The 26992-nt window shown below is 42.6% G+C and overlaps 1 protein-coding gene across 8 annotated transcripts; it reads right to left on the bottom strand.

Moving 5' to 3' along the window:
- Nucleotides 1–613: 613 nt before the first annotated feature.
- LOC118402158 (zinc finger MYND domain-containing protein 11-like) lies at nt 614–26992 on the bottom strand. Of its 8 annotated transcripts, none has more exons than XM_052477007.1 (17): nt 26863–26992; nt 21973–22108; nt 17497–17656; nt 16319–16342; nt 11925–11948; nt 11409–11570; nt 8040–8117; nt 7649–7741; nt 6948–7035; nt 6462–6517; nt 6244–6321; nt 5897–6015; nt 4927–5191; nt 4504–4611; nt 3838–4113; nt 2990–3175; nt 614–2595 (listed from the first exon to the last, which is right to left on the bottom strand). In XM_052477007.1, exons 2-17 carry the CDS (start codon nt 22101–22103, stop codon nt 2395–2397), a joined length of 2049 nt encoding a protein of 682 aa, XP_052332967.1. In that variant the 5' UTR covers nt 22104–22108; nt 26863–26992; the 3' UTR covers nt 614–2394. The 8 variants fall into 8 exon arrangements, with proteins under 8 accessions (XP_052332967.1, XP_052332966.1, XP_052332964.1 ...); XM_052477006.1 differs by having other exon boundaries at nt 26858–26963; XM_052477004.1 differs by having other exon boundaries at nt 26796–26957.

Below are 26992 nucleotides of genomic sequence, written 5' to 3'. Positions count from 1 at the left end.
TTTAGATGTAGTCGTGTGTGAGACGTTACCCCTTTCTCGACAGAAAATAGTGAGAATTTGCTAGAATGCAATTTGAAGGGAAAATATAATTGTCATATTGCATCATTTTCAGGAAGTACAACGCTCTTTTAAAATTAGAGAAAAAAAGGAACATAATATGCACATCGTACTCATGCAAGTTTCCAGAAATACTTTAAAACGTGAATGACATCAAAATATTTCCACAAAGGGAAATAACTAATTAATACAGGGATGGACAAATACATCCTCTATCAGTAAACCAATACAGTTATCAGATCGGATTTAACTCCTATGCAACAACACTTCCCGAAACAATGAAGACCAAACATTTGTGTTAAGGGGAGTGGTTGAGGTCTGGACAGTGATACTCACCTCAGTAATAGATAGACAGTTGACCAATTAAGAAGAACTGCAGGGGTCTACTGGTTTTCAAGGCAACATATCAACAGCTTAATCTGATTCCCAATTACATTGGTCCTCTCTCTTAGCCTTACTAATAGAGGGCAGATGAGTTAACTACTGCCTGCAGCGTGCCAGTGGTGAACTACTTGCAAACCTCAGCATTGTTAATAACTTCCATTAGAATGCACCATCAGTGTGTGTTGCCTTTAATCGCATTAGAATGACATGGTGTAAAGGAACCAGTTTATTTACATGTGCAACCATGACAAACAGAATATGATTTTGTTAACACCATGAGACAGGGAGAGAAAGTTGTGGCATTTGTGCAGGGCATCAGGATTCTGTTCAGTCTCCTGAGGAAGTGTATCAGGATTAAACACAACATGATTACATGTGGCAAATCAGGCAGTTTGTTCATTACTTCTAAAACATTACACTGCTTCTCTGATTGAAAAACAACAAAACAGACTATGGGTTAGGGTAAGAGAAAAAGAGATTGAAAAGAAATAGTCTACGCCATTATTTGTCATGGTGTTCTAACGAATACAAAAAATCGTGTTAGCTCTGAAAAGTGATACACTTTGTCGGAGCTAACGGAAGAGAGAGTTGCCATCATTGTCCAAAACTAGGCAAAATGGATGCAGGGGATGACCTTTCCTCTGTTCAGTCAGCTCTTCATAACTAAGGAAACAGTCACATGGACTTACAATAATGGCTGACTTCCCAAGTAGCCTCTTGGTTAGTACTTCTGTTCTAAATAAAATTGGCAATTACATTACCCTTTAAGAAATGATCCAAGACAAGTTAAGCAAAGGATAATAACATTGCACACCATTCAGACTCCATTAAGAAAAAATAAAAAGTACTAAAAGATAAGCCTGATCACCGTTGATATTTGCATATTTTATATTGGTCCATCCGTATTCATTGTCTATGGGGAAACCGAGATACTTTGCAAGCTTGTTATTTTTCTAGTAAAAATGTGGAACTATCAACATGCACATCTCTTCACTCAGAATATGAGGATAGTTTTGAAAAAAAACAGGCACTGACCACCAACAGCATAAGCAGTGAATGTCTAACTAGTCACTGAGCATTCTAAAACCGTACTTACAGTGAACATCACAATAACCATGGCACCAACCATAAACAAGAGGGGAAAAAACAGCACGCACTTTCTCTTAAGATACGGTTTAACAAATGTCATTTTTGGCAATATTACAAAGCATTTGGGTCATGAAATTAAATGTGCAAACGGTCAAATTATGAAGGAACCTCTCTAAGATCCAGCTCAGTAAAGATTGCTATATATTCCCAAGAAATTTATAACTTTTTCTTTAATTCATAAAAATGACAGTATATTCAAAATGTGCATAATAACAAAGGGAAGATTTGTCAGCATCTTTATAGCCGACTTCATAACCCTGTTCCCAACGACGTTTAAGAGACTTGAAAATGGATAAAAACAATAAAAAGGTGCTATTTACCAAAATATGTTCATGATAAAATCATGCAAAAAAAATGTATGGATCATTTACTTTTTTCACAATTACATTTTGTTTCTCATGATTTTCAGCATTTAAAAAAATATTTTCTGTATGAAAGCAGAGCTTATTCAACGCTGCAATTGTACTTACGGTATAAGATCGACTGTAATATTAATTGTTAAACATTAACAGTAAGAAAAGTGAAAAAAATGCAGGTAATAAAATGTTTTCAGTTAATGTTCATCTGTTACTAGACACTTAAATAACACATTCTGCAACATAGGTCAAATTAGCACTTCATAAAAATAAAATAAAAACAATCATTCGAGCCATGCTCTTGATAATATATATATTTTTAAAATCGATACACTGGGTATATTAAATAAAGTACTGAAATAAAATGAAAATAGCTATTTTTCCCCGCATATATTCGGTCCAGAAAGTGTTCAGGAAGTCAGGTAGGGGCGTGGTTGGGTAAGTTATATCAGGGGAGTGGGGGTTGTTGTTCATCTCTTCCTGCGGCAGGTGCGTTTGTGGTCGGCGTGCCAGTGCTCCTGTTGACACTTGATGGAGCAGTAGGAGGTGTTCCAGCAGCAGTGGTACATGGCTTCCTCCTCACAGTTATAACACTGGAGGATAAACACACAGTCAGAACTGACATGGCTTCCTCCTCACAGTTATAACACTGGAGGATAAACACACATTCAGAACTGACATGGCTCCTCTTTAGGCTTGAATTTTTTCGTACATTATACTGTGATGTAATTTGTGAATACCACTTTAACAAATAACTAATTTGCTGTTAAGTCACTGTCATATTCAATTGATACTTTATATTGACTATGTCTAGTACTGCTCTAATTATGTATTGGCCTTTTGGTTATGGAGTTAAAATCCCAAAAGTTCAAAGATGTGCTTAGCTACCACTGTAGGTAGTGGGGGTGTGGGACAAATCCATTAAAAAAACAATGAATGAACTGTGCGTGTCCAAATATTTTTGGGGATTTAGCCCCTCAGGTCTCAACAGACTGAGCTGTGTGTGGTAGAGAAAACGAGGGAAAGAGAAGGCTCTCACTCACCCACTGCTTCTTCTTGGTGGTGGAGATGAGCTGCTTGTGCTGGGCCACCATCTTCTTCACCTCCTCCACCAGCTCCTCCTTACACTTCTCCTTCACCGTCTTACACTTTCTCTCCATCTCAGCCTGGCCCCCCGACACTGCCTTGCTCACCGCCTGCCTCTTCTCGTCCTCCATCTCAGAACGCAGCTGGAAACACACACCACAGAAAATGAGCCTCAACTTTGATACCTGTGGTATACTTGTGTGTTAGCGTGTTTCCTTTTCTTTAAGAATAATTCAATAAAAGCTTTTCTCAGTGTCCTACTGTTCTATGTCCTACTCAGTCTAAATCCCCCAGTCCCTCACCTTCTCCAGGGCCTCTCAGACCCCCTCAGTCTCAATCCCCCAGTCCCTCACCTTCTCCAGGGCCTCTCGGACCCCTCAGTCTCAATCCCCCAGCCCCTCACCTTCTCCAGGGCCTCTCGGACCCCTCAGTCTCAATCCCCCAGTCCCTCACCTTCTCCAGGGCCTCTCAGACCCCCTCAGTCTCAATCCCCCAGTCCCTCACCTTCTCCAGGGCCTCTCGGACCCCTCAGTCTCAATCCCCCAGCCCCTCACCTTCTCCAGGGCCTCTCGGACCCCTCAGTCTCAATCCCCCAGTCCCTCACCTTCTCCAGGGCCTCTCAGACCCCCTCAGTCTCAATCCCCCAGTCCCTCACCTTCTCCAGGGCCTCTCGGACCCCTCAGTCTAAATCCCCCAGTCCCTCACCTTCTCCAGGACCTCTCGGACCCCTCAGTCTCAATCCCCCAGTCCCTCACCTTCTCCAGGGCCTCTCGGACCCCTCAGTCTCAATCACCCAGTCCCTCACCTTCTCCAGGGCCTCTCGAACCATGCGCTCTGTCTCCCTCTGGTTGTCGGCCTTCATCATGTCCTTGACATCATTGAAGATCTTGGTGTACTTCTCGTGGCACATGTTCTGGCAGGCTCCGTCAGAGGTGGTCTGGGTGCTGCGGTGTAGGCTGCGTGGCAAGGTGGCTGAGGCCTTCTTGGTCTGCGTGGAGACAGACAGCTTCTCTGGCTGGTGAGGAGTCGTCACAGGGATCTCCTGGCTGCTGCTCACAGCCTCCATCTCAGGCTCCGGGTCCTGGGGGAAGAGAGGTCAGAGATGGAGAGAGAGAAACAAGCAAACAAACATTGAAACAGACACACATCTCCCCACACACACACACACACACACACACACACACACACACACACAGAACCCCAACCCCTCACACACAAACACTAAGTACTTGATTCAATCCATATCGCCAAAGTTTAGTGCGATTGAACTTTAAAGTCAATGCGGAAACTGCACTCATGGTAAACGCTGCGTATGGCAGCTCAAATCAGAAATGACCTTTAAATGTCAAGCGCGCTATATGCGACACAGATTAAATCAAGCCCTAAAACACTTCAAATGAAACACACAGACACATACCATGGTAACACACTGGCTACGGTGACCGTACAACAGTAGTGTTGGGATACTTACAGTGGCTTCCTCTTTGGGCTCAGGAGCTTGACTGCGACGGCTCTTCTTTGCTTTAGGCTCCTGCCTGTCTGGCTGATGGTCTCGGTCTGGCTGTCTGTCTGCTTTCGGCTGGGGAGAAACACAACATATTGGATTACAGTAGCGCAGTATCAGAGATGTCTGACACCTCTGTTGGATAAGCATTTCCGTTACCCCGGCAACCATTCGAGCCTGAGCCATAATACAGATGGTGTTTGTGTTGACCCTCACATTCTCAAATCATTGAAATTCCTCCTAATTTATTACAGGACCTGTAATGTTAAATTAGCTACTAAAAACACACCAGAGCAGCTTTTAGTGAGCTTATTTTCAACAGGCAAATAAAAAATACCTATGTATGTATGTGAGAGAGTGTGCGTGTGAGGCTAGTGCATGCATACGTACATGTTTGACCTGATCGTTGTTGTTGCTGGTGGAGGAGATTGAGTACTCTGCCTCCTCCGGCCTCTCTGTCAGCCTCTCTTCTCCGTCTCCTCTCCTCTCCTCCAGCCTCTCCACCGCCTTGGTTTTCCAGAAGCGGCCCTCCCTCTGAAAGCATTGGGACAGCTCTAGCTCATCACAGGCCTTCTTCCAGCTCGCGCTGCGCTTCACCTGCAGCTGCTGCACCGACACCTTGATGTCCTGGATGTTGTCTGCAGGGATCCACGCTCTGGGGACAAGGAGGGGGAGGAAGAGGGAGAGGAAGAGGGACAACCGTCAGAGCAGCCAGGGAATCTCTCAAAGCTCCATAGCCAGGGGAAATTATATTGCATGGATAGCAAGATGTCTTGCTCTGGCCAAACGCTACGCCATGCCCACGGACATTAGTTTCTTCTCCGCAGAGTCTGGATCTGAGTACCTCCCGACCCTTCACCGAATGTGAACACATTCAGGGCCGTCTGATTGGTACAGAAACCGATGAGTTGGGCCAGAGCCAGAACACACGTGGGTAAAGTGGAGGTACAACACCCCTCGTCACCACAAAACAACTTCAGCGACGACAGTATCAGACAGAGGAGCAGAATAATTCCGTTTGAGCCGTCAGCCTAGAAATGATAGAGTACAGATGAGAAATTCTGAGTGTTCGAAAGTTTAAAATGATCCACTATGATATATCCGCCGCTCTGCGTGTCAATACAGTTGGCCCTCAGATCCAGAGACTCTCATGTCCTAGTGATAAGGCTGTTGCATAAGTAGCGGCATGATAACTATGCCCTGTCTATCAGCACGAGTGTGATGGCTGACCTCTGGTGGGAGATGAGTTCTAGCACCTTAGTGCACTCCTTTTGATGAACATTTTGGTTGAAAGTAGTGAGCTACATAGGGAATACAGTGCCACTTGGGACGCAGCCTCTGTATCAGTGTGATGGCTTACCTCTGGTGCTGGTGGCCAAAGAAGCGGACGTCCACCTGATTGTCCTCTCTCTGCAGGACCTTGGCCGGCCAGTAGCCAAAGCCCTTCATCTTAGCCCACACAACCTCATGATTAGGAGTCTGCGACAACAAGCACAACCCCAGATCAGCACAGGGCAAACGACACCAGATAATACACACATACAATTCATTCAACTTTATTTGTCCTTTATTTGGCAATTCTATTGGGGCAATAACATTTCAGACATAGCCCTAACATTTCAGCCAATATTACATTGAGTTGATATCTTGATCATTTCAACAATCAACGCCCCAGGAGCATTGAAGGCAAGACCGCTTGGTACTCACACAGGGGTAGCAGAACCAGTTGTCAGGCCGAGCGTTGGACAGGAAGAAGCAGTTCTTACACAGCATCAACTCGTTCAGCTGGAGAGAGAGCGAGACGTGGAGCGAATGATGCAGAGACACAGAGAACAGCTGCCCTGCCACTCACAACACAACCACCTAGAATACTACAATACAAATCTGTCACATTTAGTTCAGAAAAGAGGGAAAAAACTGTTTACCTCATGGCATGTGTCACTGTAGAGCAACCGCGCTATTTCAGCCTGGTCACTATGAACTGCAACAAAAACAGGTTTTGTTAACGTTGGGAAAATAACATTGAAGTACATTGCAAGGATTTTGTTCCATTGAACATGCCACCACAAATGCATTGTAACTACATAGAGAGACATGATTCTCCTCAATTTTTGGTAGACAATCAATAACAGTTCAGACTTCGTGCTTCCTTCAAATTACATATCTGCCACAACTATACGGTCTTATTTTCTAAGCTGCAATTAATAATAGTAGGAAGGAAATCTGACAGCAAAACTTGCTCTTCACAGATGTTTCCCACAGGAAACCTTATTCCCTATATAGTGCACGACTGTAGACCAGAGCTCTATGGTCCTTGGTCAAACGTAGTGCAGTATAAAGGGAATAGGATGCCATTTAGGACACATCCCATAATAACAGCATGGTTGTGAACGACACACACACCCCCCCACCTCCAAACAAGATGGCGGTGTTGTGCACGATGAGCTGGGCATCTGCCTTGAACTCGTCGAAGCTCTTGTATTTCCCCTCGGTTAGGTTCTGCAACACATAGACAGCGATACAGAGACAGAGAGAACACAAAGAGGACTATTCATTCACACTGGGTAGGGCAGCAGAGAGGGGGTTGTGTGGTGCAGTTGCAGTACAATAAGAGACCAGAGGAGGGCAGTGCACCACAGACCCAGAGACCGAGACCCAAACCAGGGAGGCACTGTGATGTTTTCCAGCCTATCCAGAGGCCTATTCAGCACCAAACAGAAGAAAACCGACTGGAACAGGGAGGGACTAAGCTGAACGTTTTGCTACAGTGTGCACTAATGAATACTACCCTGAGACAGTGGCGGGGAGCGCTGTGCTGTTTCCCAGCCAATTTGGCAGGCAGGGCTTGGCTGGCGGGAACTACCAGTGATCACGGTGCAGAGGAGACCTCACTGACGCCCTCGCTGTGACGAGAGGCAATCTGAAAGCCTCAGCTACACAATCACAGCTTTATACTGGGGCTACATCTGACGTGCCCTTACACAGACCCTCACCAAACAACATGGACTAAAGCCCAAATAGCACCCTATTCCCTATACATATGAAATAGGGTGCCATTTGGGACAGAAAAAAAGTGAAATCCTGTGTTCAGCAGTGTATTGCGGGGAGTTACCTCCTGAATGTTGGAGACGTCCAGCGTGGTATGGATGAGCCTTCTGTACATCGGGTGTTGAGTGTCTTTGCCTTTCTTGTTCAGGTCCACGGCCTACAGTGCCAGGAGAGAAATAATATGATTTATGGGCGAAAAGGAGGATGGGAGCTGGGATTAACCCTAGCCATTGTGGTGGGACATTTTACTAGCCTTGATTTAAAGTAGAGTAAAACATGGCAGAGCTCTGATTCAATACAGTGTAGCGTTCCAAATGGCACCCTCGGAGCCCTATAGGAGGGCTGGTCAAAAGTAGTGCACTACATAGGGAATAGAGCGCCATTTGGGATGCATTCCGTGCCACAGCCTGGTCCTGCATCCCTACCCTGAACATAAAACTAACTGCAACACTCACCCTCTCTTTCATGCGCTGAATGATAAAACGCAGGTATCTGCACATCTCCTGCTTGTTCAGGTTCTTCTTTTTACTACCCTAGAGAGAGAGAAAGAGTGACTGTAACCCATCCAGCTCTCTATTCAAACCACGTGTAGCTAGCAGTAAATTGGAACTGATGAGAGCTAACTGAGTATATAATATGTTATTTTGTCACATACACCGGATAGGTTCAGTTAAATGTGTTGTTTTACAGGTTCAGCCATAGTAGAACGGCACCACTTGAGCAAACTAGGGTTAAGTGCTTTGCTCAAGGGCACAGACAGATTTTTACCCTTGTCGGCTCAGGTATTCGAACTAGGGTTGCACATTTTGGGGAATATTCAGGTGGAAACTTTCCGTGGGAATTAACAGGAATATATGGGAATTAATGGAAATAAATGCAAATTAACATTAATACCATTTAAATGTAGATGTTTTTTGCATTGGATATATTTACCATAGCATATGAAGACAAACAAACCTTTCACCTTATAAGTAGACATAATTGCAAATGATTCAACCCTTCCAATAGAAAAAAATAAAAATAATTTGAATTTTAATTAAATGAGTTGACTCTTCACATGGGATGATTTCACCAAAAAACAAAAGAAAGGGAATATTGAATGATCCCCAATGATCCATCGCATCTCCCAAACCATTTTCAACATACATATATAAATAAAGAAAACAATTTAGTTACAAATATAACTTTAATTAAATGAGTTGACTCTTCACATGGGATGATTTCACTGAAAAACAAAAGGGAATATTGAATGATCCATCGCATCTCCCAAAAACGTAAAAGGATAGTCGAGAAACTAAAGTATTAGTGGTCTTCCTCTCAGGCTTCCACGTCTTCTCACTGGTCCTCCTCAATGTCCACGTCTTGAACATCAGACTCTGAGGCCTCATCTTCACTGTCACTTTCCAACCTTGTTGAGGATGGCTCGTTGTCAGACTCAAAAAGCCAGGGAATTTGCCCGGATGGCCACCAACTTTTCAACCCTTTTATTGGTCAGCCTGTTGCGTGCTTTGGTGTGTGTGTTCCCAAACAAGGACCAGTTGCACTCTGAGGCGGCTGATGTTGGTGGGATTTGGAGGATGATGGAAGCAACAGGGGAAAGAGCCTCAGGTCCACAAAGTCCCTTCCACCAGGTGGCTGATGAGATATGTTGGCACGACTTCCATATTGCATCTCCATCCCAAAGCCCTTGCTTGGAAGTGTACAGACTCCCAAAAACCTTGCCCTCATCCAGGCCAAGGATGCTGAGACATGGTTGTGATGACACCATAGGCCTTGTTGATCTCTGGACAGACAGGATGGTCTTGCCAGCATACTTGGGGTCCAACATGTACGCTGCGGCGTGTATGGGCTTCAGGCAGAAGTCTTCATGCTTTTTGATGTATTTCAGAACTGCAGTTTCCTCTGCTTGGAGCAACAGTGAAGTGGGCAGGGCAGTACGGATTGCTTCTCTTACATCTGCAGGATGGCATTATCTCCCTCAATGGTTATTGGTTTCAGGCGTGTCAGGCTGCTTACCACTCTCTTCCAAAATACATAATTTAGGAGGATCCTCTTGATGGGGCTGTCCATATCGGCAGACTGTGAAATGGCCATTTCTTGGAGAGGCTCCTTCCCCTCCAGGAGACTGTCAAACATGATGACAACACCACCCCAATGGGTGTTGCTGGGCAGCTTCAATGTGGTGGTGCTCTTATTCTTCTCACTTTGCTTGGTGAGGTAGATTGCTGCTATAACTTGATGACCCTTCACGTACCTAACCATTTCTTTGTGTCTCTTGTAGAAAGTATCCATTCTTTTCAGTGCCATGATGTCCTTGAGGAGCAGAGTCAATGCATTAGCAGCACAGCCAATGGTGTGATGTGAGGGTAGGACTCCTCCACTTTAGACCAAGCAGCCTTCATGTTCGCAGCATTGACGGTCACCAGTGCAAATACCTTCTGTGGTCCAAGGTCATTGATGACTGCCTTCAGCTCATCTGCATTGTAGAGACTGGTGTGTCTGTTGTCCCTTGTGTCTGCTGTGCTCTTGTAGAATACTGGTTGAGGGGTGGAGATGATTTAGTTAATTATTCCTTGCCCACAAACTTTCGACCACCCATCAGAGATGATTGCAATGATCAGTCTACTTTCTTTATGATTTGCTTGACCTTCACTTGAACTCTGTTGAACTCTGCATCCAGCAAATTAGTAGATAAAGCATGTCTGGTTGGAGGGGTGTATGCTGGGCGAAGAACAGAAATCTCTTCCAATACACATTGCCTGTGAGTATCAGAGGTGAACCAGTTGCATACACAGCTCGAGCAAGACATTCATCAGCATTTCTCTGACTACGTTCCTCCATTGAGTCAAAATAAAACTTCTGATTCCAGGAGGACCATGAGCTGTTGCTATCGATAAGGTGTCTGGTTCAGCATTTTAATCTCAAATAGAAGTAGAGGGACTCTTGTCAAAGGTTGGTTGTTGTGAGTGCTGAGGGAACTTTATGCACTTGGCCAGATGATTCTGCATCTTTGTTGCTTTCTTCACATATGATTTGGCACAGTATTTGCAAATGTACACATCTTTTCCTTCTACATTAGCTGCAGTGAAATGTCTCCACACATCAGATAGTGCCTGTGGCATTTTCCTGTAAAGATTAGAAATAAATGAGTAAAAAAAACAATACAATTCCATGTACAGATAAATAGTTAAGCAGTTGGATTAAACAACTATTTTGTAAGATTTTTTTTTTTTTAAATGAAACATGTATGGAAACAGGTGAATTAACACTCCTCCGTTAGCAGGCTCAAGTAAGCTCAAACCCACATGGTAGCAAAAACTAACTTGCAGACAGTTATAGATGATTTAAACACACTTTGCTGTAGGCTACTATTTACTAGTTGACAAAAAGGCATGCATGTCATATAAAATGCATTCACCCCACCCAGTATTTTAATCAAAACTTACCAGAACGCATGTAAGTCCTTGGCTCAGACAGTGAGGTAGTGTGGGCTCAATAGCATCTCATCAGTGTGCAAGATCTTGAGAATCAGCTGCACATGTGACGGAAGAGTGGTGCATGCAGACGGTTGCAATTCCATTGAATTGGGGATAGTTTAACCAAAATATGCCACAAGACCTAGAATTGCCTTATTTGTATCCCACAAAAAATGGTTCACTGTTATAAGCTAACTTTTTTGATGAATTGATGAATTTCCATGAAAATTCAGAAAATGTACCGTTAAGTTTCCGACCCTTTGCAACCATAATTCGAACCAGCAGCCTTTAGGTTACTGGCCCAACACTCTAACCGCTAGGCTACCTGCCGCCTATAGGAGTACCTACCCTGCACACCACACACTGCCAGTGGGATCCACTGTCCCGGGGCTTGTACTCATCAGACAGGCATTTTAGGTGATAGACACGGAAGCAGTTGTCGCACACAAGCACATCTCCGGGCAGGTGGCACTCGAAGCAGTACCAGTCGTGGCTCTCCGCCTCCCATTCCTGAAACAGACGGAGCACAATGGTCGGTGCCCCCCCCTCCGCACCGACCTGACGGCTAGACTACACCCCCAGCCAGGGGGCCACTCTTGGCCCCACCACACCAGCTGCTCCACAACACACACCTGTGCTGGGGCTTAACAAAGGCACATCACTGGAACTTTTCAGTTCTATTATCTACAAAAAATGTATGTTATATATCCATGTCTCTTTTGAAAAGTGGTCTTCTGACCTCAATGGGACTTCCTGAATAAATACAAGTTAAATAAAACATGAATTCACACGTTTTTACAGGTAGCCTATACAAACATCACAACAGTTATTGAATGTTTATTTAGTTAGTGAATTCTGACTGACCTCCTCTGGCGGCTCCTTCTCCGTCTGCAATTAAACACCCCCATCATTGATTAATTAACTAACAAATAAACTGTGTGTGTGTGTGTGTGTGTGTGTGTGTGTGTGTGTGTGTGTGTGTGTGTGTGTGTGTGTGTGTGTGTGTGTGTGCACAGTGGATTGTGTACCATAACACCTGTGCAAGCCAATGATTCAAAGCACAATCTTTGGATAAACCTCATTGGAAGGAAGGCCTAAGACTAATGTGTGACCATCGCTGAAACATTGGCTTACTCGAAGGCTAGAGGAAGTGTATGTCCCAAATGGCACCCTATTCCCTATATAATGCCCTGGTCAAAAGTAGTGCACTATGAAGGGTATAGGCTGCCATTTGGGATGCAGACAAAGTTTATATAAAATCCAGATGTGGTTGTGCATGCATGAAAGGCTGATGGAAGCTTGGGAAGGGTGGGGCAAATTCCTGCCAACCTGAACCTGCTGCTCAAAACTTTATGATTTAACCTAATGATCTTCTATCGTATTTCAGGTTTCACTAAGGGGCACAGAGCTAGAAACTACCTGCCTGCCTGGGATTCAAACCAACAACCATGGTAGTCACACTCCTCCTCCACACAGTCTGGAGTGGAAGTCAACAAGGACTGTGTTATATTGCAACATGTCAAAAACTAGTCTACACCTCCTCACAAAACCATTTCTTTCAGATGTAGGAAGCCACAGGACAAACTAACCTACTACACCCCATCAGTGCAGAATCCAACGCCATCTAGGCTCTGCTCAGTTGCACATGCTCTGTTTAAACCTAGTGAGCTGGAGAGCAGAGAGGAGGAGCACGAACTAACACACAGCCATAAAAAGTCAAAAGGATAAAGGAAAGAGGACAGACCGACAGTCGGTAAACAGCGCCACTCCCAGCCTAGTGGGCTATGAGAGCCCTCCACAAGTTCCTCCATCTCTTCCTGTCCTGGGCCTGGTTTCCCAAAAGCAACTTCAAAAGGCTAAGTTCATTGTTAGAACCATCGTAGGAGCATCGTTAAATCTCAGATCTGTTTCCCAAAACCATTATTATTACCGGTGCACTTCAAAACGCTCGTAATCTAACACCTGACCAACCCTGGCTTTTTTTTGCCCTTCCTTTATACCAAGAAGATCTCCGTGGTTCTCCGTCTCTCAGTGAACTTCAGAATAAAGTTCACAACAAAGTTGCCAATGTCTTTGCAATTGATATAAACAAGCGACGTATAAAAATATGCTTCAAATGAAAACAGATGACTGCGTTAAAATATAAACAGTAAGCAATAGGCCTATTTCAATCATACTGAAATACATTTCATGTTCAATCATTTGAGTTCTATTTTGCTACTTGTAGGCTACTGTCTAATTTGTCTACATATATATTTCATGATGTTTAGCCTAAAATGAGTCATTTAGTTTATTTTTTTTTTGTAAACATTAGAATAAGCTGCCTCAATATTTGCAGCCGTAGGTGGTAATAGCCCAGCTCTCTAGGAGCTGATCAGTCATCGGTATTGTGAAAAAATGAGAATGTAAAGCAAAGATTTTAATGGAGAAAGCTGATCCGAAAGCAGCGCTCGCTTTCTTTCGATCGTATTGCTATCGACACATTCAATTCTCTCTGCGTGGTTTTGGGAAACGCATGTTACATCTTCGGCCATTGTAGAAAAGATGCATAATTAAAATACTCGTAAGCCTAAGTAACATTGCTATTGGGAAACTGGGCCCAGGGCTATTTTAGACATTTCTTTCCAGGCGAGACCTAGTCTGTTGGTAGTGTTCAGCTCTGTTTCAACAGATCTCCCTCTCTGCACCTGGCCCAGTCATACTGTACAGTCAAGTGTAGAAAGGTACTTCACTGTCCACTCTGTGTCCCTTGCCTATTGTATTCTGAATGAAACGGTCGTTGTGACTTCAAAAAAGGGTGAGGCCTCTGGGGAAGAACTGTCTGTGTCCGATGAAGCTTTCTACCTCACCTGGAGTGTTAAATATCACCATCACAATGGCATGATTTTCCAGTGTGGTGATGGTTATTTCAGAGATCAAGTGAAGGACATCCAACATCCCCATGTAAGAAAAAAAAAGGCTGTTTGTTGACCATCTACTATAATATAAGGGAGAGGTAACATACAGTACAAGTCAAAAGTTTGGACACACCTACTCAAGGACTTCTCATTATTACTATTTTCTAGACATCAAAACTATGAAATAACACATATGGAATCCTGTAGTAACCAAAAAAGTGTTAAACAAATCTAAATATATTTTAGATTCTTCAAAGTAGCCACCCTTTGCCTTGATGACAGCTTTTCCCACTCTTGGCATTCTCTCAACCAGCTTCATGAGGCACTCACCTGGAATGCATTTCAATTAACAAGGTGTGTCTTGTTAGAAGTTAATTTGTGGAATTTCTTTCTTAAACGTGTTTGAGCCTATCAGTTGTGCTGTGACAAGGTAGGGGTGGGGGTACAGAAGATAGCCCTATTTGGTAAAAGACCAAGTCCATATTATGGCAAGAACAGCTCAAATAAGCAAAGAGAAATGACAGTCCATCATTACTGTAAGATATGAAGGTCAATAAATCTGGAAAATGTCAAGAACTTTCAGTGTCTTCAAGTGCAGTTGCAAAAACCATCAGGCGCTATGATGAAACTGGCTCTCATGAGGACCGCCACAGGAAAGGCAGACCCAGAGTTACCTCTGCTGCAGAGGATAAGTTAATTAGAGTTACGAGCCTCAGAAATTGCAGCCCAAATAAATGCTTTACAGAGTTCAAGTAACAGACATCTCAACATCAACTGTTCAGAGAAGACTTCATGAATCAGGCCTTCATGTTTGAATTGCTGAAAAGAAACCCCTACTAAAGGACACCAATAATAAGAAGAGACTTGCTTGTGCCAAGAAACACAAGCAATGGACATTAGACTGGTGGAAATATGTCCTTTGGTCTTATGAGTCCAAATTTGAGATTTTTGGTTCCAACCGCCGTGTCTTTGTGAGACACAGAGTAGGTGAACGGATTATCTCTGCATGTGTGGTTCCCATCATGAAGCATGGAGGAGGTGGTGTGATGGTGCTTTGTCACTGTCGTTGATTTATTTAGAATTCAAGGCACACTTAACCAGCATGGCTTCCACAGCATTCTGCAGCGATATGCCATCCCATCTGGTTTGTTTTTCAACAGGACAATGACCCAACATACCTCCAGGCTGTGTAAGGGCTATTTGACCTAGAAGGAGAGTGATGGAGTGTTGCATCAGATGACTTGGCCTCCACAATCACCCGACCTCAACCCAATTGAGATGGGTTGGGATGAGTTGGATCACAGAGTGAAGGAAAAGCAGCCAACAAGTGCTCAGCATATGTGGGAACTCTGTTGGAAAAACATTCCAGGTGAAGCCGGTTGAGAGTATGCCAAGAGTGTGAAATGCTGTCATCAAGGCAAAGGGTGGCTACTTTGAAGTATGTCAAATATATTTTGATTTGTTTAACACTTTTTTGGTTACTACATAATTCCATACGTGTTATGTGGGTGCCACTTGGGACGCAGGCATAGTATAGACAACTAGATGACATCACACACCACCACACCCCCCTGTTCATCAAACCAAACGCATGCCGGAAACACAGAGATCATAACAGTAACACACAGAGGAACGTAGCTACACATCCCTCCCTGAGGAGTTACGACTACTACTACTGCAAAACTACATCTACTACTCATGTACTCATCATATATGCTTGCTACAAACCTGCGACTATGTTGGCATTGCTTGTTATGTCACTCAAAAGACATTGCTTTGAAATGTACTACCTATAATTCCGAAACTATTTTTCAGAGATGTATTTATCTGTAGATTTATTTGAAGTATTGTATGTGTCAAACAAAGCCATGGAGAATACAGCTTTCACTTTATTTAACCCTGGCAATGAATTAGATTTTTTCATGTAGCTATTTTTAAAGCAACGTTACATGTGTAGATAAGTAGCAAGCAAATATTTAAAGGAAGTCACTTTGATCCATTCCACAAGAAATTGGGCCACCGAGAGACAGCGCTACAATGGGCTTTCTGGAAGATTTTCACATGGAATATCAGCATCTTCTCTGGTGTTAAAACTACTGAGTGTGACATAAAATGGTCTAACTATTACAAATGAAAAGAGCAATTGTATTTTTAAAACAATTAAACTAATTCCATGAGTCTATTATCTTCATATTCTATTATAGAGTATGCTGCCCTGTAAAAAGATTCCATAAAATCCAAGATTGCGCTGCAAGTGACCGAAGTGATTTGGTCGCGAGATGATGTTAGTAAAATAAATTAGAGCGATAAAAGCAGAACAAATCAAACCAAAAAAAAACAACAACAACAATGCACCCTTACCTTGCTTCCGTCGGCATTGGGCTCCTGTGTGATTGCAAGTGACCCAGAAAGCAATGTTTAAAGTCCTGCTGCTACGGTCAATTGAGCTCTCTTGGGCTGCTTGTGTTAACGCTGCCAAACTCTTGATATTTTTTTCACTAATTGGTATTTTGACCTGATGTGAAAAGATCTGACGTGATTGGTCAAAAGATCAATTGGTGGGGAAAGAAATACAAGAATTGGGCAGCCTGTATAAACACAGCCTAAGAGCAGTGCTAGTGTTGACTGAACTGTGTGGGTTCAGTTTGTTTGGTGTATAGCAGAGCTACAGTACAAAAGGAATGTGTGCATGGCCATACCTATGACTAACAAGTCAGCTTCACATACAGTAAACATTTGAAAAAGATCAGCATGACTTGAATCACCAGGTCATTATAGTCAATGCTGAATTCAGTGCTATAGTTCATAGAACCTCTGAATGACTGATATATAACTAACATGCTGACTACACTGGCCACGCGCCATCCACACAAGACGCGATCAAGACACGCAGGTTAAAATATCAAAGCCAACTGTGAACCAACGATATCAATTTGGGGGCATGTCGAAACACATAAAACATTCATGGACGTTAAGCTAGCTTGCTATTGCTAGCTAATTTGTCCTGGGAGATGAGCATGGGGTTTTACCTGAAATGTATGTATTCATTGTTGCTGGATTTTTGTAGAATACAAATTCCTATGTTTCTCTACTCAGACGATTAATCCACAGATAAAAAGGGAAAACGAGTTTGTTTTTAGTTAATTATCTTTAATTCATCTCTCCTCATTTGTCTTTCAAGCATCCACGTGGGCTTGTATCTTTCTGATCTCCAATAAGAATAGGACTTTTGGAGTGTCTAAAATATAACCGAGTTCTATTTTAGCGCTTAGCTACCGCAGACACTCGTTCACATGAGTGGTGGGGGTGAAATGACTGAATAACATGTATTTGTACATTTGTTTTGCAACGTGGCCAGTGAGGTTTGCATGTTAGTTGTCTACCATAGCAGATATACACACACAAGACACTCCATACAAATAAAAAAGATGTAAACATTTAATGAAGGTTTCCTCTGAACCATAGAGGTGTTGATCAGGAAATACACCCCTGTCATACGGGGTTTGTATTATCAGTACAGGGTAAAATCCCTCTCTTACCTGCTCGTCTCCAGGCAGCCAGTAGCCCTCCTGTTCGATGCCAGCCTTGGAGCCCTTACAGCCCACAGTGAGAGTCTCTACGACCAGGCCATCCTTCACTGCCAGACTCAGCTGCCTGGCTGTCTCCTTTGGGTGCATGCCAAACACACGGCTCAGGTACCTGCACAGACACAGCACACCAACATCACTGTCTCGGCCTGCCTGTGTTCTCTAACAACTCAAGTCAACCAAGGGGAAATGCATACACCTCCAGCCAAATATGCAATTCACAAGGGAAATGAGCGAGAACAGAACAGAAGCAGCTCTAGACAAGAGTGTCCACTGCATTGCCAAGGAAGGCATTGCGTTGCCAATTTAAAATCTTGAAGTAGGGCCTGGCCTATCCCCCAGAAGAATAATTCTACCTGCATTAGAAATGCATCATCACAGTGAAGCCCAGTACATGCTCAAATCACATAGAATAGACATATACCACCACCAATGACTGTGCATTTTGGTCAGACAATCATTCGTGTTCTGCACAGAGATGGAACCTTTTCACATCTAGGTCCTAATGTAAAGAGATAATAACACAATTTCCTCACTCTCATTCCCGTATGCCTTTGTTCTCATATTAAACTGTATTTTCATGGACTCCCACTGTCACCACCTCATACATTCAAATACAAAATGTCTAGTTTTAAAGACATTAAGACAGTTCAACAGTGCCTGCCATTGAATTTCATCGCTTTATCTCCATGACAACAGCCACTCTGTGGCATTCATTATGACAGTGGCCAACTCCCAGGGCTCTCTGCCTGAGGATTTCATTTAGCCATATTCCTATTACCATTAACATGAAAAAAAATGACTGATCAGCCATGGATTTCGCAGGGAATGAATTTAGACTAGACTGTAAGAATATCACATAACGATCATGCCTAATAAACTTTGATAGCACCTAACTCTTATAGGCTGACTACACCGGCTCGCGTCGCAAAATAAATTTAGACATACATGTTATTCAATTACCCACACTGCTTGCACGCGCCAACGAGCGCCTGCGTTACCAAGGGCTAAAATAGAAGTCAGTTCTATTTCTGACGCAGATCACACTGCAAGTCCTGCCTCTCCCATCTCCTCATTGGTTTATAGAAGCAGGTACCCACGTGCCATCTCCTCATTGGTTATACCCACGTGGGTGACTGAAAGACAAAATAGGTCGGTGGCGGTAATGCACCTAATTTATGAAAGTTGCCAGTCGCAATATAAAGTCAAAAGAAGAAAAAGCCTGGAAGGAGGAGAGATGACTAGAAACGATTCAGTTGACCATTTTATGTATGGATTTATTGGCGGAGTAGAGGACCTTGTGCATTTCAGGTAAAATAACTCAATGTTTATATCCCAGGTCAAATTAGCTAGCAACAGCAAGCTAGCTAAATAGAACAAATTAGCTAGCAAGTTCAAGCTAGCTAGCTAAATTGCCATAAATGTTTAACGCTTTTCGTCTCCAAATTAATATAATTGGTTCAGAGTTTGTTTTGATATTTTAACCTGCGTGTCGTGATCGCTTTTAGTGTGGGGGGACAAAATACATTTATGCACAATGGTGCACGCACACAGACGGTTTGGGTTCCGTGTTAGGATCTAAATCTAATTATATATTCATCAACGTCCGATTCTACAATATAGGTTGGTCGAATTAATTTATGGTCTCAGGGTTCAAAATTCAGAGCTGCCCGATGGCCTGGCAACATCTGCCAAGCTCACCGGGCCAGTATATCTAGCTTTCATATGGCCCGCTAAGGCCATTACATTTTCAAATTCCAAAACAGAACATGTCTATTTGTAATTAATCACAATCTTCCCAACGTCTGACACTTCACACTTGTTATCAACCAGCATTCGGTTCCCAAGCGGTGGCAAGAATGCCAAAGTCTTCCCCCTCCGTCTCATGTGACTCCCACCTCAGTACAGCCTGGATACTCGAGTCAGACCCACAGAGTTGAACTTCGGCCATGTCACGTGTCACGGCCATTTGAGTGCATAAACGATAGGCTTATTTATATTCACTGTCAAATTCACACAATTGCACTGTATTTATAAACACTGTAAAAATCACATGATTTTATTAGGCTAGTGGCAGTGGGACTTTTTTAGGACATTAAACTAGCAACAAGATCATATTTAGAATCTGATCCACAGTGGATTCGGAAAGTATTCAGACTTTTTCCACTTTGTTACATTAGAGCCTTATTCTAAAATGGATTCAATTGTTCATTTTCCTCATCAATTTACACACAATACTTTATAATGACAAAGCAAAAACATGTTTTTTTTTAGAAATGTTTAGAAATGTATATATTTTTTTAACTGAAATATCACATTTACATAAGAATTTACAAAGTCTTCTTGGCTATGTCGCTACAAGCTTGGCACATCTATATTTGGGGAGATTCTCCAATTCTTCTCTGCAGATCCTCTCAAGCTCTGTCAGGTTGGATGGGGAGCGTTACTGCACAGCTATTTTCAGGTCTCTTCAGATGTTCGATCAGGTTCCAGTCCGGGCTGTGGCTGGGCCACTCAAGGACATTCAGAGACATGTCCCGAAGCCACAGCTGCGTTGTCTTGGCTGTGTGCTTAGGGTTGTTGTCTCGTTGGAAGGTGAATCTTCACCCCAGTCTGAGGTCATGAGTTCTCATCAAGGATCTCTCTGTACTTTGCTCCGTTCATCTTTGCCTCGATCCTGACTAGTGTCCCAGTCCCTGCCGCTGAAAAACATTCCCACAGCATGATGCTGCCACAACCATGCTTTCACCGTAGGGATGGTGCCAGGTTTCCTTGGCATTCAAGACAAAAAGTTCAATCTTGGTTTCATCAGACCAGAGAAGCTTGTTTATCAAGGTCTGAGAGTCCTTTAGGTAACTTTTGGCAAACTCCAAGTGTGCTGTCATGTGCCTTTTACTGAGGTGTGACTTCCGTCTGGCCACTCTACCATAAAAGCCTGATTGGGGGAGTGCTACGGAGATGGTTGTCCTTCTGGAAAGGTTCTCCCATCTCCACAGAGGAACTCCACAGCTCTTTCAGAGTGACCATCGGGTTCTTGGTCATTTCCCTGACCAAGGCCCTTCTTCCCCGATTGCTCAGTTTGGCCAGGCGGACAGCTCTAGGAAGAGTCTTGGTGGTTCCAAACTTATTCCATTTAAGAATGATGGAGACCACGTGTTCTTGGGAACCCTCAATGCTGCAGAATTTGTTTGGTACCCTTCCCTAGATCTGTGCCTCGACACAATCCTTCTGAACTCTACGGACAATTCTTTCACCTCCTTGCTTGGTTTTTGCTCAGACATGCACTGTCAACTGTGGAACCTTAAATAGACAGGTGTGTGCCTTTCCAAATCATCAATTGAATCTACCACAGGTGGACTGTAGAAACATCTCAAGGATGATAAATGAAAACAGCATGCACCCGAGCTCAATTTCAAGTCTCATAGCAAAGGGTCTGAATACTTATGTAAATAAAGTATCTGTTTTTCATAATACATTTGCAAACATTTCTAAAAACCTGTTTTCGTTTTGTCTTTATGGGGTATTGTGTGTTGATTGATGAGGAAAATGTTTTATTAATCCATTTTAAAATAAGGCTGTAACGTAACAAAAAGGGAAGGGGTCTGAATACTTCCGAATGCACCGTAGCTAATGATTAGCCCATTGGGGTAAACAATGCTATCATGGCTACACTGCTGAAGCATGGGGTTGCTAATCTGCATCAGGCTACAGGTGATAATGCTAATTGCTAAAATACCACACCTGCCTGCAATATGGACCATGTACTGGCCCTAAATATATTACTTTTCACCAATATGTTATTGGGCTGATTTCTGGTGGGGAATATTACATTTTAAACGGTTTCATATGTTAAGGCTATGTCATCATTGAGGGGATGGTTTTAATTTTGTTTTCCAAATAATCGGGCGTCTGCTAAATGACTTAAATGTAATGTAAATGTAAATTGGTTTAAATATCAGATTGTATGGTTGGCTATAGGCTATAAGGTGTTTGCCCAGACTGCAAATGAAACATGAAATCACCCATGATTAAAATTCTGTATGCATAGCTTGCGTTCCTGTGATCGGTGTGCCACTGGCAAATGTATCTGAATGTCAAGCACTGTAGTCTAAATGTCAATAAGCTAAATAAATTCCATGTCAAGTATTGAACCATGAAACCATCATAATTTCAGCTATTGATCAAGTATGACCCTGAGAGCGGGGTGGGTAAGACCATCCATCATCCACCAAACTCGATACGTATTCAAAGTGAATAGGCTATGCATGGAAGGTGTATCACAATTGTAAACAACTAGAGACACCTCGTCGTTCTGGCTCCAAAACGACAAGGTGTCTCCACAAATGCTTAGGCCTACTCTTTTGTCGTTTGTGATGTCTCCATTTTCCATACGTATTGGAACAGAACTAGTATGACTGCAGCACTTACTTTGAGATCCTGTCCATGTTGGCAATTTGTTTCTGGTTGCGTATGACCTCAATGGCGGCCCACACGTACTGAACCACTTTAGGGTCCGCCTGCCTCTTCTTCACCACGCGCGACATGATCTCTTTATTCATGACACCTGCAAGGGATGGGAGAAAGGTTTCAAAACATTGGGCTACATCTTTAAACACTGCGGAATCTCATCAAGGAGCACCATCAATAGAGAGCAGGGGCAGACTACACATTCAGCCTAGCCTGGTGGAACAATCCTGATTGCTATGTTCACCATTCCATTTCACATCAACAGAATGGTGAACGCAGTGATCAGGATGATTCCATCAGGCTACCTCCAGCCATCTTCCTAGCTAAAACCGCCAGGATAAAGGATTCATCCAGGATAAGAAACAACAAGAATTTGCAGGTTCCAAAGCCCTTCAGGACAAGGATTGGTCAACCCAATCAAGACAACAAAAACTGCCTATTCTCATTTCAGAAGGTCCTGACCTCAGACATGTGCTTTGACTGGCCTAATAGATGTCCAATGTCCATGATGACACAACACAGCTCCAATGATCATGCAAGTGTCACAGGTGGCTTCCTATATGCTTCCTATGGCCTAGCCTAATTCTATTGGCCTTATATATATATTTTTTTTTTCTCTTAAACTGCAATGTAACAGGAATCAGCATTTAGGGACCTGTAGTAGAAATGACCTACATATAGGCTATTCAGTGGGAGAAGAAAAGCATCATCCTGAAAAAAAAACTGTTATTACAAAGACACAATGAAAGTTGTGCAACTTCCCGACACTGCCATAGAACAAATCAACTCCGAGGAAATACAATATTACTCCAGAGAAAATAAAAGGAACAGTAGCAGTTTGCCTTCTTTCAACTAAAGAGCAGAGTATTATTAATCCCAATTTGAGAAATTGTTTTATCACAGCATGCTTCATCAATAATTTAAGATGAAGACACATGAAGGGACGTGCAACTTAGAATCCGTAAAATAGTCTGATTCAAGTGCTGTTTTCCTATCGTACTTTAGAGGGAGAAACAAGAAAAAACAACAGGAAGACATCCTAAAACAGTTCATCAATTACATTTGTTAAAAAGCTTAATGGATGTGGGTAAAAATGACTGTCTAAACCTCTCTGTGGAACATCTAGGTAGGATGGACCTGCTACTAAAGCTGCTCTTGTGTTGCATTAAAGTGCTGTGGAGTAGGTGTGTGTCATTGCCAAAGATCATGTGTGTTTTTGCATGCAGCATTTTTATGAAGAGGTCCTGCATCGATTCCCGGCTGCAGCCATACGTAGCACTTGCTTTCTTTGTAATTTTGTCAAGCTTTTTTTAAGTCCTCCTTTCAAGCACACAATGGCACATAGCTCACTACACTCGCCATGCCACTGCTGTAGAACATGCAAAGCATTTTGTCACAGACATTAAAAGATCTCGCTAAGCTTCCTTAAAAAGTATTGTCTGAATTGGTATTTTTTGTAAATGTAGTGTGGGAGTCCTCCTTCCAGTTCAGTTTGTTTTACACCCAAGTACATATACTATTACACCCAAGTACTTGTAAGAGTCCCCAGTACCAATCTCTTCACCATTAATAAAAACGGGATTAAAAACCAATTTATTTTTCCTCAAATCTACCACTAGCTCATTGGTCTTCAGTTCATTCAGGTCCAGGTAATTGGCTTCCCACCATGTCACAAAGGACTCAGTTGTATCTATGTGATGAGCATCGCCTCCTCTCATGACACAGCTTACTATAGCTTTCAGAGAATTTCTATGAAACAGAGTTTCAAATCCAATTTCACGCATTTCTCTTCTTAATAAGCCTCCATGAAACGTAAAATGTCACTTCAGAAAATGGGGGTCGTCACTAGTTACCACAGCCACAAAGTCATAATTATGGCTAAACCACACCTATTTCAAAAATGTCTCTTCTTGAAATCTCATTTTAAACCTAACCCTCATCTTAACCCTAACCACACTGCTAACTGTATGCCTAACCATATATTAAGACCAAAAAGATATAGGCCATCCAATTTAGATTTGTGGCTGTGGTAACCATAAAGCTGATATTACAACCTCACCATATGTAACCTTAATTTAACTAGGCAAACAAGGATGTGATGCAGCCTGGATTCGAACCAGGGACTGCAGGTACACCTCTTGCACTGAGATGCAGTGCCTTAGACGGCTGCGCCACTCGGTACCTTTTTGGTCCAGACTTCACACACAGAATGCAAATCCATAAATACTTTTGTTCAACTCTAACATTTAAAGACCAAAGGCCAAATTATGAGCATGGTTTACTAACCATTCACAACACTTTACTAAATACATAAGCCTATAGTAGCCTACCTACAAACATCCTGGGATTTTACCAACTCATTGGGTCAGACACAGGAGGAAATAGCCTACACATCAGGTACTTCAATTGGTCATAGTCAGAATACAAAACATGTGATACTGAAATGTGAGCCACATTTCACAGATTTAGGCAGCTCACATCCAGTCCTTACAATACCATGGTATCTTGTATGTGAAGCCTATTGAGTTTACTCTGATATATAGAGCAACAAACACTTAGGCCATATACATTTTATCAAATGTTAACAGGTAAGGCAAGCGAGCAAATATAAATAAAACAATTCAAGAGTAGAGATTCTTGTTAGCAACCTTAATTCAACACCTAACAACCTAATCAAGAGATATTAGCATCTTGGGGAGACTAAAAGCAGCATGGTTCAGCTATAATCTGACAGGAAGTTGTGTATCTCTCTTTACAGGAAGCTTGAGGACAACATTTTTATTTTAATGTGATGAGTGATGAGGACCATCTGTTAAACATTTCATTACATTTGTATGGCCTTAGTGAGACAGTAAAAATAACCTGAGGGTTGAAAGACTGTAAATCATGTATCTTCCACTGCCTGACATGCAGCCTGCTGAGCTGTAAGAGACGGTGAAGAATTGCTGAGAGGAGTAGAGGTGACAGTGAGCAATATCCCATGCTATGCCAAATCATAGTAGGCGTTAATGATTGCCAACTGTGCCATAGCACTGCTCTGTGCTCAACTCCACATCCACTGGTACCTTACACAGGAAAGTAACAGCAGGGGATGGCAGGTAGTCGAGCGTTGGGCCAGTAACCGAAAGGTTGCAAGATCGAATCCCCAAGCGGACAAGGTAAAAATCTGTCTTTCTGCCCCTGAACAAGGCAGTTAACCCACTGTTCCTAGGCCATCATTGTAAATAAGAATTTGTCCTTAACTGACTTGCCTAGTTAAATACAGATCACAGCTGCTACACACCTCTGTCTCAGGGCGACTGACACTACATGGCTCCAATACAACAGAGGTGGAGGAACTACACTCCCCCATTCTATTATACAAGGTGTCCAGGAGCACAAAAAAGACAGAGCTTTTAATCATATATGAGATAAGTCTAGTTATTGGCATCTGGATGAATAAAGTTGATCAAATGTATGCAACATTTGTTGTCTTCCTCAAGGTCCAGCTGCTCCTCTGTTTTCACTCTTCCAACACAACCAGTGCACAACAGAGGAGGATGACATAAAATATACCATCTGAAATTAACCACTGTTGTTTATAGGCTATCTATATTCTTGGTACGGGCAACCGGTCAAACAGCCGGTCAAAATCACCATGAATAATAGTAGCTATGGAAATCCTGAAGAAGTCCTGCGGCTGTGCTAAAGCTGAAGTAATAGTTCAAACTAAGTCAAGAAATACTCTTTTGAAAATATAAAAACAAGATAGCTACTTGGACCGCTCTCATCTCATTCGCTGGACCGGAATATGGGTTCGGCTAACCATACCAGGCAACTTTTCACACCATCATCATGATGATGAACGGCACATGTGCATAAAACAGTTGTTGGGTGTAAGATAGGCCTGCTATGTGTAGTACCTAGCTAATTAGTTGGCTAAATTCATTGCAATCACTTATCACATCGACTATTATTACAGCTAACCATTTAACTAAATGGGGAAAAAACGAATAATTGTTACATTCAAATTGCATAATGTTGAAGAGCAAGCAAACATTTTGTTACCTAGCTAAAGCGTTAGCTAGCTAGATTGGCCAGCTAACAAGCTAATTGGACACATTAATACGCCTTGTCGTCACTGTGTTTTAATTTTGTCTGGCCAACTATTGACACATGGTTAGTGGGAGAGCAGGTAATTGTGCCTTCTTCCCTAGACCATCCAAATTGTCTGATTTCTGGATTAAGTATTCAACACAGTCCGTGGATATTTCAACAAAAGCAGCCAAGGCCACAAGAGCAAACGGAGCTCCTGTCAGTTTAATATTAGGTAGCTAGTTGGTACTAACAGGAAGCTAGCTAACGTTTGGATAGGATAATCTCCATGGCGTGGGCCAAATACAGCTTGTCAAAACGTTAGTTAGCTACCTAGGTCAAATACTTCAATATGCATGGCTAGATGTAAACTACTAAAGCTATCAACCTAAACATGGTTCGACAACACATAGTAAATTAAGCTAAGGTAACGAGCCAGCGAGCTAGCCAACGCATTAGCTAGCCGAATCGGCAAAGCAGTTCTGTACTAGCAAACGTTAGCTGTCAAACATGATTAATAGCCGCGTAGCTGGGCAAATCAAATACAATATCGTTTTTTGACAGTGGCAAAGAAACTATAGTAGCTACCAAAACGTGCATGGAAGATCTTTTTTTTTTTTTTCGAAGGCGCCATGTTCATAAAATAACTAACTAGCCGTAATGTTTTCATTGAAGTAATACATGTTTCATGAAATAAATGTCAAACTTACCTTTACTACAGTATTACTAATATGTGTCTGTATAACTCCGTGAAGGATTCAATGTAAAATACCTTACATGTGTATTTCCGGGATAGTTTAGACTGTCTGAATTATGGTTTATGTCCAGCTGGCCACAGCACAGGATTGGGGAGGTAAACAGCGCCAACATTGCAGGACAGGTTTTTACACAGGAGAACTCTAGTGGT

The sequence above is a fragment of the Oncorhynchus keta genome, chromosome 23 (assembly GCF_023373465.1).
Source record: "Oncorhynchus keta strain PuntledgeMale-10-30-2019 chromosome 23, Oket_V2, whole genome shotgun sequence".
Lineage (NCBI taxonomy): Eukaryota > Metazoa > Chordata > Actinopteri > Salmoniformes > Salmonidae > Oncorhynchus > Oncorhynchus keta.
Note: the sequence above shows the minus strand (reverse complement) of the source record. Positions and strands in the feature narration are given on the sequence as shown.

Coding starts and splice junctions, on each gene's coding strand:
- LOC118402158 (XM_052477007.1), bottom strand. CDS start 22,103: ATGAATAAAGAGATCATGTCGCGCGTGGTGAAGAAGAGGCAGGCGGAC. Junction 8,118..11,408: donor GGCAGTGTGTGGTGTGCAGG/GTAGGTACTCCT, acceptor CTCTCTCTCTAG/GGTAGTAAAAAGAAGAACCT. Junction 3,176..3,837: donor TTCGAGAGGCCCTGGAGAAG/GTGAGGGACTGG, acceptor GTGTGTTTCCAG/CTGCGTTCTGAGATGGAGGA.